Genomic DNA, 13,183 nt, shown 5'->3' on the forward strand with positions numbered 1-13,183 from the left:
CAATATAAATGTAAAATGCTTTTGAAAGTGTTTGTGGATTTCTATAATATGTCCGCCTTGAGCAATCTGAAACTAAGAGCTTGATTTTTTTTGTTGTTGTTTTCCCAGCCAATCAACTGTAATTAGGAGAAAAAAGTGAGCTATGAAAGGCAATTACTACTAGTTTAGCAACTACCGGATTTCCAAGTATGCTGTTCTGTTTCTTAAGGTGAAAGAAATACTGCTAAAGAAAGTATGGTTCATTTATCGACTGTGGAAACCCCTTAATATGCATATCTGATCTCACTTACTAAAAATAGAAGACTTAAGTTAGAAGAAAAATCAATCAGAAAACAGGCAAAGATCGGGGTTCCATATTTAAGAATTGTTATTTCATAGTTCTCATGGAGATGAATAAAAGAAAGCATGAGAAGTATGAGTGATGCAAAGCCACTGGCCATCCAGATTAGACTGGCTACTACTAAGATAAAAATAAATACATTTAAGTTTTATAAGGTGACTAGATTACCTCAAAGTACTCTACTTGATAGCCACTCAAATATCTCCTAATGGTTTCCTAATTTGAACTCCTAAGAACTAGGGTCAGAGCATTTCTGGAGAGGAACCATATTTTAAAATGCCTCTCTTTGTCCTAATCTTCCATATGTAAAAAGAAAAAGAATAACAACATTATTCTTAAATAAAATACATAAATTATTATACATCAAATTAATCAGTAATCAGATGAGCTCATTTCTTTGAATTGAATTAGAAAAAATTTTACTGTGTTTTCTTAGGAGTTTTATTAACTCTTTCCCCCAGGTGGATACAAAAATGTTATTCCTTAAAAGAAATAACTAATCAATAACTAAATGGAGGTATATAAAAAAAGAATGAGAATTTGATATCAGTGTTAAGATACAAGAAAATAAATTCCAATGAAGAGAGACAAGTCATTTGAGAAATAAATCCAATAATTTAACATTAAAACTGGAGGGAAGAAACCATAAAAAAATATAGTACTTTGATAAATTACAGGGAGGCACCACAAAACTAAAAGTGAATTTACAATACAAACTGGAGGAGGAGGGCAGACAAGAACAAAAACACAGGTCCCTTTTCAGATCTAATAATTCTTTTGGATGGGACTCCAGAGAAGTCATACCTTTAATATTCTTTCAGCTTTATACACCCTATTACCAAAAGTTAGCAGTGTGAAGAAGATTAAAGGAGATATGTGAAATGCAAGCCTGAAGTTCCCCCCCCCCATTAGAGGTACTTAGATACATAAAATGTCAATTACAATACAACAAAATTACTTAAACATATAACATACTAAAAAACTAAATGACCAACAGCAATAATAATTAATATATTTATTTGCTTTAAATAATACAGCAAGGGAGAAAGTAGATGAGGGAATTACATGAAACATCAACAATGGGCTAATAATTGTTTAAACTGAGTGATGGGTACACTCTCCAATCGACTTATACACTTTTGAAGTTTTCTGTAAATAAGTATATTTTAAATTATTTAATCACAGTATCTTGAAGGTATGGATTACCATAATTACTAAATCAATAATGTTCTAGGCATTTCACTAAAGTATTATTGAAGAAGACATAGTAGTCCATTAAGAGTAAAATAACTGCTCTCACAGTTTTCATGGAAGAGTAAAAATCCACATTGTTATCTGAAGTCTTTCACACAGTTCCTCTTGAGACCAGCTCTAAGTATTTAGAAGACGGGTGGCTACAGTACAGGCTGAATGTTCACTTGGAAGTGAGCTAGCTATTATCAAGCCCAAAGCAATACATCTGAATTTCAGGAGTGAGAATTTTTAAAAACAGACCATTAGAACAGAAAAGGCAAAGAATGCTATAAAGCTACTCTCTTACCTTGACCAAGATGTGAAGGTTTTTGAGAAACTATGTGGCCACAGCCATCTAAAACATACTGGGTGCTAAAGTTATCAGCAGCTGTCCTTGTTGTAATTAAAACCTGGAATTAAAAAAAAAACCTCTAATAAATGTGTAATTTTTGCAGAGATCTCATTATCAAACCAGATTTAAAATAATTACCATATATTTACTTAATATTAAAGAGTTTCAGTTAATAAATTCTTATGACCACTTTTTTGTAATATTGCTTCAAGTTACATAAGAAGCAATATATTTTTAGATTAAATTAATGATTTTTAAATACTTTAATTAAAATACTCATCTATAAACCAGTACACCTGAAATGGCTATTTTTACTATATATACTGTGTGACTCATTTGTAAAAGCAAATACCTCAAATGCATTAGATAAATTTGCTTTTTAAGAGACTATTTGCATAAATTTATTAGTAAAGTACATAATCCTTTTGCAAAGTGATCATTCCCTCCTTTTGTAATTTGTATAAAACTACATCTCTGTATTTCAAGTTAGTGGTTCAAAGGAATAAAAACATACAAATCAATACATACATATGTACACCCATTTTTCTTAAACCCAACCTTTGAATTGTTTAAATGTAAAATTTTTATTAATTAAAAAACTTTAGCATTGAAACATGTAAGTATAAGAAAGAATTTCATTCACTACGAAGCATTTCCTAAGATTTTTAGAGTCACAGAAATATAAACTTGAGAAGATCTGCATTCTCCCCCAGCTTTCTGCTTACATGTACCTTGGGATTTGTAGGAGAGTATAATAACAGTAAACCATATCCTTGCCAGAAAATACCATAGGCAGGGAGGGAGTGGGGATGCTGGCAAGAACAGGGTGGATTCAGAAAAGGGTAGCCTCCTCACACTTCTGGTGAACAATGATGACCTCAAACTGGAAGCAATCTTTCTAGGTCATCCTCAGTCTGAGTAGAGCTGGTTATCTTATATCTTAAATCTATATAGCCCTGAACAGTGTGACTTAGGTGGCTGAGCATCATCCTGCAAAACAAAGGTTGACAGTTCAATTCCCAGTCAGGGCTCAAGCCTGGATTGGGAGTCAGGTATGAAAGGCAACTAATCAATGTTTTTTTTTCTTCCTTTCTTTCTCCCTCCCTTTCCCTCTCTCTAAAAACAAGTAAATAAAATCTTTAAAAATATCTATATAATTTAGAAAGAAGCTGCAACTCCACTGCTAGAACTTAACTGGGTCCAGTTGAGTCTACATCTGATGGTTCTGTCACCCTGTCCTAATCATGCACCGATTTACTGTAAGCCATATGGCTCTGTGGAACCTGTGGGTACCATGCAGGGAACTGCAAAGTCACCAGGAAAAAGTATGGCTTCTCTAGAGGACAGTACTAGTATACTTTATTAGATTTTCTCTGAGGGTGATATCCACAAAATCCTTACTAGGGGTATTACTTCAAGCTGCTATTTTTGCAATAACTGTTCTCTAATAATCTTAAGTAATTATTTTACTTCTTCCAAAAATATAATCCATGTTTCAAAACTGTATAATTTAATTTTTTCCCAGTAATTAATCTCCTCTGCTACATCACAACTCCACTGTGTCCAATAGTGATTTCTTCTGGTAAAGTCTGTCAAAATAAAGAAAAAAGATTGCTAGAAATTTTCTTTGTCTCTAATCACTTTATGATTATCCCTTTAACAACAATTCTACATTTAACCAATCACTTCTCCAAAATGCCAAGGTCAATTGAATTCTATTTCTATTCTCTAAAGAGCTAGTCACCTGACCTAAAGTTGGTGTCACTGAGCAAAGGCAGCCCTGGAACTCTGAGTTCTAGCACTAACTCTGCCAGTGGCTTGCTAGATGGTCCTGAATAGATTACACTATCACCGTTGAGGGAAGGGTGATGATAAGATAAAGATGATGCTAATACTCTATAAGGTTACGTGGGTTTTGCTTGAACTACATCAAAGCCCTTTACAGATATTAACTTGTTCATCCTTTAAAAACATTAGTGAGCAGTAAATATACTCCAGCCTAGATGAATAAATTGGATTACTAAAAAGCAAAATAGGACTTATAGATCACACTGTGACATTTATGTTAAATAAAAAAATATAACACAATATTATTTTCCAACATTAAACTTTTTAAAATTAGACTGTGTAGAGTACTATGAAAATTTACTGAGATAGAAAATGCTTTGCAATTCACTACTAAAGTCAGTGAAGGATATAACACATAAGCATGTTTCACAAATTCATGAAATACAGTGTGTTCCTCAGAGGAAGGAATTGTATTTCAAGAGTCCATTTCATCATATGACCCTGTGTCCAAGGCAGGAAACCTTTTTTTGGACCAGGCACAGGTTCAGAATGTGTAAGCAGTCCAGCAGCTAGCACATGAACTTGCAATAACTCCACCTCAGAAGTATCTCTAATATTACATAGTATTACCGATGCCTCTTAGTGGAGACATTGAGGAATTGTGGCAGTTAATGAATCTAGTGGTGTTAATAAAATAAATAAGAAAAATTATTTAAAGAATTTTGAAAGGAGGTTTATTTTAAAAGTTGTTTTAGAATTTTTTAGAGGACCTTAGAGTTCTCAGTTATCATCTCTCACTTATTTAAAAACTGACTCTGGTTCAGTTACTGAGTTTCAAAAAATTATGCTACTATTACAAAACTCAAGTTACATAAAAGCATTTGAAGTTTAGATAAGCATATTTTTCTCAATGTTTTAGATAAAAAGTAAATTATAAACTTAGGATATATCCTGGTAATTCATACAAAAAGTCCTCCCTTAACAAAAGTTCATTTTAGATAATTATGTTACAGTTTTGTTGTTTGTTTTTACTGACTTTTGGAAGAATGCCTCAAACAAACATGAGTCTGAAAACTAAAGTAAATAAATGGTCCTCCTGATTCAACTGAAATATGGAATTTGCCTGGACGACTGAAATGTCTTTTTCTTACTCTGTGTCAGTATGCCTGCCTGCCTGCCTGTGCATAGGTGTACGCTAATATAAGCATTCTGACATCAGAACCTTCTCCCTGATACTTCACTGGGGGAAACCAGCAACACAGAGTCTTGGCTCTGTCTTTTCCCCTTTTCAACAGTTTTCTGTTGTGAGGAGGCTGTATTTAGGAAGCAGAATCTTCAAAAATTCCTGTGCTTATTCTAATAAAGCTCTACTCTCATGGCTCTAAAAGACATAGAAAGCACTCTACACTGTGCAGCGAGAGGCAGGAGCCATCAGAATTACACAAGGGGCTTCCTCCTACCCTTTTACAGCTAAGTGGGCCCATCAAGAAGGGAGTCTCAACTTCACCTGCAAAACAGAATGACTCAGCTTCTCATTCTACCCCCTTGAAGCCAAGGAGGTTTAATGCAATGTAAAACAATAACAAACATACAGATCCCTTAGTAGCTCATCACACAAATAAGTACAGTGAACTTGACAGATCAGAACACCCAGTGCACTGTAACCACTTCTAGAAATGTTGGATGAATAAATCAATAAACATGAGTATTACACAGAGGATGGCTGGCAATTCTAATTCTTCTGAGAGAAAACCAAAAGGAAAAAACGGTCTTATGAAACACAATAAAGACCTTTGGTGAAAATTAGAAGGAATTTACCTAAAAATGGCTGTAAAAATTTAAAAGGATTTCCCCAAAATATTGAGGAGTTTGTATAAACTTTGACAATTGAGGTGAACTACTGCTTGCCAACAGGGTGATGAGCAAGGCTGATGACATCACCACCTACATGATACAGCTGCATACCACTTTCCATCTTCAAGCCCAGCGTAAAAATAGCTTTCACTGTATGGCACGTGACAATATTCAAGATACTCGAATATGTATTATTTTCTTTGACCTTAAAATTATTATATTACTTTATAAATTAAAAAAAAACTCTCAGAAAAGTTAACCTGTTCTATGCCTTTGGTCAAGTCTCTTATGCAAACACTTTGGAATGAGAATTAGGTTTCTGACTCCCAGTTCAGAATTTGTTCTGATTTTCAGAAAACAAAACAAAAAGGTTCTGCATTCCTCCTAAAACTTAGGTATAAATTAGCCTCCATTTAAAATCCAGGTCAAAAAACTTCTGAGCTTTTTAAACATGTCTTTGGAGGAAAATGTTATTTTAATATAATGTATGTAAGTTATCTACTTATAAAGAAGTAACACATTATTACTGTTTCATTATGTGATAGGAACAATATACGCAGTATTCATTAAAAAATTTAATGAATAGATTAAAACAGAATTTTCACTCTTGAGTTCATTCTACTTAGTATGCTTAATAATTAGTATTACAAATTTATCACTGAAGGATGACAAACACAGCAAAATTATTACTTTACAAACAACAATAAATTTCAAGAGAAGTTATGCTTGATGATATCATTTAAAGAAAACCACATCAGTGAATTTCTGCTAGTCACTGTATATTCATCATAGACTATGAAATCAGTAATTTCATTTTAAAATACCAATAAGATACCCTATAGATATAAAGAGAGTGTTTTTTACACTTTTGGATTGTTTGATTCTATGATTGAAAGTCATTTTATTATTGACAAACTAGAAAACTGCCCATTCTTTTAAAGTGTATAAAGAGTAAAGAATTAGATGTATTTTAAATTTCTCTGGCCAATTTTGCTGAAAGTCTAGATTTTTCTTTTTATAAATAAAATTATTAACACCTTTAAAATGATCTAACAAAAACTAATTTCAACAATTGGAGTTTTAGGGGAATAGTTGGTTAATATTGCAACAAAACAGTACCCCAATTACATAAACATTGGGGCAAAGATATGTTTACCACTCTTTGTATGGATAACAATAGCAGTTATTATTAGATGATAACGTAAGAATAATCTGTGCTTCCTGCTCACAACCATAAACCTACTTTTGCTCCACCCTGTATTATCAATCTGATAAGCCTGAGATGATTTATATCTGTATGACTTTAATATTATCAGCATAAGTTAGTTTGGCAGATAAAATAACCAAACCATTAATTTTTATTATATAATTGCAATCTCTATCCAAACATTCAAAATAAATTGGAGCCTTAAAATAAATATGCAACTTCTATAAATGAGACTTCACTTGAGTGATGAAGAATATTCATTAAGTTTAAAAAGTGAATTTTTCCCAAAAAAGCACTCATTAAGTCTTCCTAACAACAGTATTTATTTTTAAATGTAATTGACCTTAACTAGCATATATTGCTTTCTGAAACATTATTCAGAATCCTCCCCACATAAGTTCCAACTTGACTTCTCCTAATAACTTATCTATTGAGCTTACCATTGCAGGCCTGGGATATTTATTATTTAAATATGAGGTACTTTAAATTTATGAATACCTTTCTAACACTAATAAGAAGGCAGCATGACCCACTGTGGAAAACTCAGCATTGGGAGCATGAAACTGGAACTGAATTCTCGGTTTCACCATCAATACAGTATTTATCCCAAAATAAGTCGCAATTTCTTCTTTTCCTTGCCCTTCCCTTCCTTTCCCTTTTCTCACTTTCTTTCCTTCCCTTCCTTTCCCTCCTTCCCTCCCCTTCCCTCCTCCCCCCCCCCTCTCTCTTTCTCTCTCTTTTTGAATCTTTATATGCGCTTTATTCAGGTGGTCAGCAATCTGAGAAGACAGCAAGTTTGTACCCTAACACACCATCTTACAATTTTCATATTCCACTTTTACATCACTGTACACAGTTCCTCTGAAGTAAACTTCTTAGCACAGCACTCTACATACGATGAAATATTAGCCAACTGATTATGAGACTGTTTTGAAGCTGGTATGAAAAGAATTGGCATCTGGTCTTCAAAAGACCTCGGTTTCCTTATCAATATTATGAGACCGAACCATAAAACCTTACAATGTGTAATGTTGTAAGGTTTAATGTGTAATGTGTAATGTCTTTCTTCACGTGTAATGGCTTACACATGAAGTAGACCAAGATGGAGACTAGTGTGGGCAGTTACCAGGGAGTGTTCTAGGATGATCTCCCATGGGGACACGGGAGAAAGAGAAGTGAGGCAGCGCCACAGTCAAAAGGCCTTGACTGACCCCAGGGGGACACTCTTGAGCACAGATAGTATGGCAGAGTTGCAAATTGGAATGAGGCCTTTACAACCCCTTATCAACCAGTCATGGGTGTGGGTGTCCTCTATGCTATGAGTAAGGTAACTCTCTTTAGCTGAGGTAAGGGCAAACTCCAGAGGGAGACTCAGCTGTGAGCATTCAGTTGCCAAGACTCTTAGTAGCTGGGAAAATGAGTGCTCACTCCTGAAATGGGGTTCTGGGCAGTGACTAGGGTCCATCACTACTACCACCAGAGTCCCGTATTTCCTTTGGCTTTCCAACCTAAATCATCACAAAAAAATTTGTCTGTGACAAAAATAATACATATAGTAAGATTCCATTTAGATCCAGTTCAAAAACAGGTAGACCTAATCTATGTTGATTAGGTCAGAGAATCTATATAGAATCTACAAGAATCTATATAGGCCAGAACAGCAACTACTTTGAGGACTACTGACTGCGAGTGGGCATGAGAGAACCTTCAGGGGTGTTGACAAGAGTCTGTATCTGGAACCAGAGTGTACATTTATAAAAACTCACAACACATGTATCTGTGTGTGGTTCCCCCAAAGATTTAAAGCACAGAGATTCTACAGAATGTTAATATTTTCTACAAACATTTGACAAGGCAATGTGAAAACTGAACATGATTTTTTAAATTTATAGTTTTCTATTATTGTGATACTTTGACAATTCTTTTACTCCTTTTGTAATTTTGATGGGCAAACATTATTTTAAGTATATTCAAGGCATTCAAATGCCTCAAAAATGAAAAAAGACAAAATGATAAAAATAGGTATCAAGTGGGTTCAAGTAATCAAATAAAGAAACAAAACAGAGCGTACCACTGGATATGGACTTGCAAGACAGCCACCTAAAACGAGAACTACAGTGTAGATTTGGATAAATCATATGGCCTATGTGCAATATACTTTAAAAGACTAAGTACAGTGCTGCCACCTAGCAGACAAAGCCAATAATGACTAATTTCAGTAGAAAGGTTCTTAGAAAATATAGAAATGCTAAATTACATATGCCAAAATAAAGCTTAAAGACAACCTACCGAAGTTGGACAACAGCTAAAAAAATCAAATCTTATGTTACCAAACAAATTATATGACTTCTAAAATAGTCACCAAGAGCTTAAACAATAGTAGTACTGGAAGCTACTAGTACTGGAACAAATCCCATCCCACTTTTAAAACAGGCTCTTTCTCCAAGATCCCAGGGCTATAGCTTCTCATATACAGTCTCTGAGGAGAATGACAGGCAATGTCCAACTATACCCTCTACTCACTCCTTCCTAAAATCTCTTTGGAGGCTCAGTGAAGTTTAAATAAATCTAGTGCTAAGAAAAATAACACAGGTTATGCTAGTTTTGGGATAAAAGTTTCAAGAACAGTGCACTTAAGGAACAACAAAGTCTTCCCTCCTTTAGCAATGTCTGAACATCTTGCTTCTAAGCAAGGGTGTACCATCCGCTGTGCTAGAACAGCAAAATTGGCTACTTTAAACTCCACCTCCTCTCTCACCCATAATTTTTCTTTCGTATTTAGGCGTCACCTTACAGAACCCCACCATCAAAGAGTAAATGAATACCTAGTTAGGACCCTATCCACAGAAAATGGAGAAAACCTCCCCTATGGCAACACTCTACAGGAGGAAGGGCAGAGGGAAGATCACAATAAGCCTGGAGAATGTATCAGTGCTGGGGAGACCAGGCTACCAAATAGATGTCCAGAGACCAGATGAGGAGACAGAAACAATGTCTCGTGTCCATGATACTTTTCACAGACAACAGGTGTAAAATCCTATCATTTTATTGCATCTGAAAACTCTCACCTAAATAGAGTGTGCCAGCCTAAGCACAAATGAAGGTTTACACGATCTCTGGATAAACTCAGGCACTTAAAAAGACCCTCACAATTACCATGTCTCTACTAGCACACATTCACTACTACTCTATAAAACAGGCAAATAGTATAGCACAGAGTAATGTGACAAAACATAGCGGGAAGTACACGCAAATGAAGAAAACAAGGTTCTAGATGAGCTATGCCACAAACTAGATGAACAATCTATTGCAGGGGCAGGCACTGTACAGTTGGTACTTGGCAATCAAGTGGGTCAGGCACTGAACTCAGGGTTTTGTAAACACTGAAATCACCTAACCATCAGCCAGGAAAGCAAAATTCTAGGGGGTTAAGCCAACCCAATCACATCTCTAGGACATAATCTAATTATCTGTACTGAGTAGATTCGTATTTCCAGAGTGTATTCCACAGAACAACAATGGAAATAGTGATATACTTCTCAATAAAAGGGTTTCATAGTCAAGTAGCTGGCATGGAAATGTACCTACTGTAAACCACTTAGACATTTACAATATGCTTTAATACAGTTAAGGCTCTGAAAAGTGCATATTGTTAAGATATCTGTTTAATTTTATCGAATACATTTTTTCAAGACAATGGGCCACTGAAACACTTCTTCCTCTTCTAAATAAAAGCACTGCAACACATACTTTGTCATTCCTCAAAAAATTAAACAGAAAGACATGACCCAGCAATTCCACTTTTGGGTATATGAGGTCTGTCTGAAAAAAGCCCAGCCATTGTTAATATAAGAATATTTTGCACATCAATGCAACCTGCCAGCCAAGAAGAGTGGACTGGAATGTGCATGTATGAAAAATGATGACTTTATTGTACTAGTCAGTAGGGGCAGTAGATGCCATTGAGTGTGCATGTATACTGTGTGGCTGACGCATTCAAAATGACTGAGTTGAGCAGCAAATCTGTATCAAATTTTGTGTTAAGCTTGCACAGTCATCCATGGAAACTATTCAGATGATTCAAAAAGCTGCAGCTATGGGCAATTGGTGATTGGCAGCTTCATCACAACAATGTACCCACTCATGCATCCTGTCTCATACAGAGTTTTTTTGGTAAAACATCAAATCACTTAGGTGACTCAGCTTCCCTACAGCCCAGATTTGGTGTCCCATGACTTCTGGCTTTTCCCAAAACTAAAATCACCTTTGAGAGGAAAAAGATTTGACTGTTGATAAGACTCAGGAAAATACAACAGGGCAGCTGATGGCAACTGGGAGCATTGTATGAGGTCCCAAAGTACTTACTGTGAAGGGGACTGAGGCATCATTGTCCCATGTACAGTGTTTCTTGTTATTTTTTTCAGTAAATGTCTCTATTTTTCATGTTACATGCCTGGGTACCTTCTGGACATACTTCACATACTCAGAAGAAGCAAAAGCAGGAACTCAAACAGACCTTACCAACATTCACAGCAGTATTATTCACAATAGTAGCCGAAAGGTGGAAACAACCCAAATGTCCATCCACAGATGAACAGGTAAACAAAACGTGATTCAAGCATACAATGAAATATTATCAGCTTTAGGAAAAGATGAAACTCTGATATATGCTATACGTACAAACTTTGAAGACATTAAACTAAGTGATATAGGCCAGACATAAAAGGACAAATACTGCATGATTTCACTTATGTGAAGTACCTAGAATGGTCAAACTCACAGAAAGAGAGAAATATAGTTATCAGAGGATAGGATGAAAGGAGAATGGAGGCATAGTTTAGTTGGAGATGATGAAAAAGTTCTGGATTTGGATGGTGGTGACAGCTGCAAGCAATGTGAATGTATGTACTTACCGCCATTCAACTGTACACTATAAAATGATTAAAATGATGATGGAAGACTAGAATCCAGGTGGTAAGGACACAATAGAATACCCAGATGTTCTAAAATTGAACACCTGAAATTTTTATGTTACTAACCAGTTATCACAATAAATTTAATTTAAAAATTGGTTAAAATGGTAAGTTTTATGTTATGTATATTCACCACATTAAAAAATTCTTGATCGCGGTCCGATTCCCAGTCAGGGCACATGCCTGGGTTGCAGGGCAGTTCCCGGCAGGGGACACACCAGAGGCAACCATACATTGATATTTCTCTCCTTCTCCACTTCCCTTCCCCTCTAAAGATAAATAAATAAAACATGTTTAAAAAATTCTTTGCTAAATACTGGTTTAGTTTTTCTTAATTCTAATATTCTGTGATTATAAAATCATTAAGAGTCAATATAAATTACCTTACCTCAGCTACGCAGCATATTGATCCCAAGGCTTCACCGCGAAAACCGTAAGTTGTCAAATTTTCAAGATCTGCATGACTATTTATTTTTGAGGTATAGTACTTCACTGCCATTACAGGTGCATCAGTGGCCTTGATACCTTCACCATTGTCTCGTACTTCAATTTTATCAAAACCATAATTCTCCTATACAAAGTTTAAAAATCACTTTTAGTATACAGACATTAAACTGTTAATACTTAGAAACAGAAGCACAGGTAGAATAACTTTGTCATTTATTTTTCTTTTATGGAAACATAGTTTTAAGGAAGTAAAAGTTTAATTTTGTAGTTATGGTACTATGGGCAAGTTCCTCATTTTCCTAGGACTCAGATTTAACTATAAAACAAGAAAAACAGTCTAATCTTTAAAGTTCCCTTGAATTGTCTCAGTATCATAGGTATCATGTTTAAATTCATGTTGAAACTTGAAAAAAAATTCCTCTAAATTATAAATACCTCTGTATACAAATCTCTCAAACAAATAAAACAACACTATAACCAACAAAAATAACACCCACAAAGAGTCTAGCACTTACCATTCTTCAACCTGGGTTTTTAATACTTTCTCCCTTGAACTACTTACTGTTTTCATAAGAAATTTAAATACTTACATTAAAATTTAATTCTTTCTGCATAGTGGCCTAACAAGAAACTGCTGAGAAAATATATATAATTGGGCAATTTCAGTGAGTTTTTAATTTAAAAAATCAAGGAAAATCCCTCAATTCATAGCTTAGTATCTGTTTTCTAATACTAAAAATATGTATACACAGCATAAACAAAATCTAAATTCCTATAGTGATCACTTTCTATAACTACTACATTCTAAATTTGATACTAAACTTCTATTATAAACTTGATTTCACAAAGTTTTATGTGTATGACCATAGATGCAAATTTTAAAGGCAATAAAATCTTCCCACAATTATAATGACTCTGGTTATTCAATAACCTATAATTATTTAATACTATTTATGTCAGTACTTTTTAGATAAAATAGATATACAAGG

At 34.6% G+C, this 13,183-nt stretch overlaps 1 protein-coding gene across 3 annotated transcripts in view; it reads right to left on the bottom strand.

Moving 5' to 3' along the window:
- Window positions 1-13,183, bottom strand: part of PMS1 (PMS1 homolog 1, mismatch repair system component) — an 89,398-nt gene that overhangs the window by 64,583 nt on the left and 11,632 nt on the right. For all 3 annotated transcript variants that reach the window (XM_037043765.1, XM_037043763.1, XM_037043764.1), the window contains exons 3-4: window positions 12,136-12,318; window positions 1,881-1,983 (exon numbers count right to left, since the gene is read on the bottom strand). In XM_037043765.1, coding sequence (XP_036899660.1) covers window positions 1,881-1,983; window positions 12,136-12,318 — 286 coding nt within the window. The remainder of the gene's footprint in view (window positions 1-1,880; window positions 1,984-12,135; window positions 12,319-13,183) is intronic.

The sequence above is a fragment of the Sturnira hondurensis genome, unplaced genomic scaffold, assembly GCF_014824575.4.
Source record: "Sturnira hondurensis isolate 20B ecotype Veracruz unplaced genomic scaffold, ASM1482457v3 Scaffold0004136, whole genome shotgun sequence".
NCBI lineage: Eukaryota > Metazoa > Chordata > Mammalia > Chiroptera > Phyllostomidae > Sturnira > Sturnira hondurensis.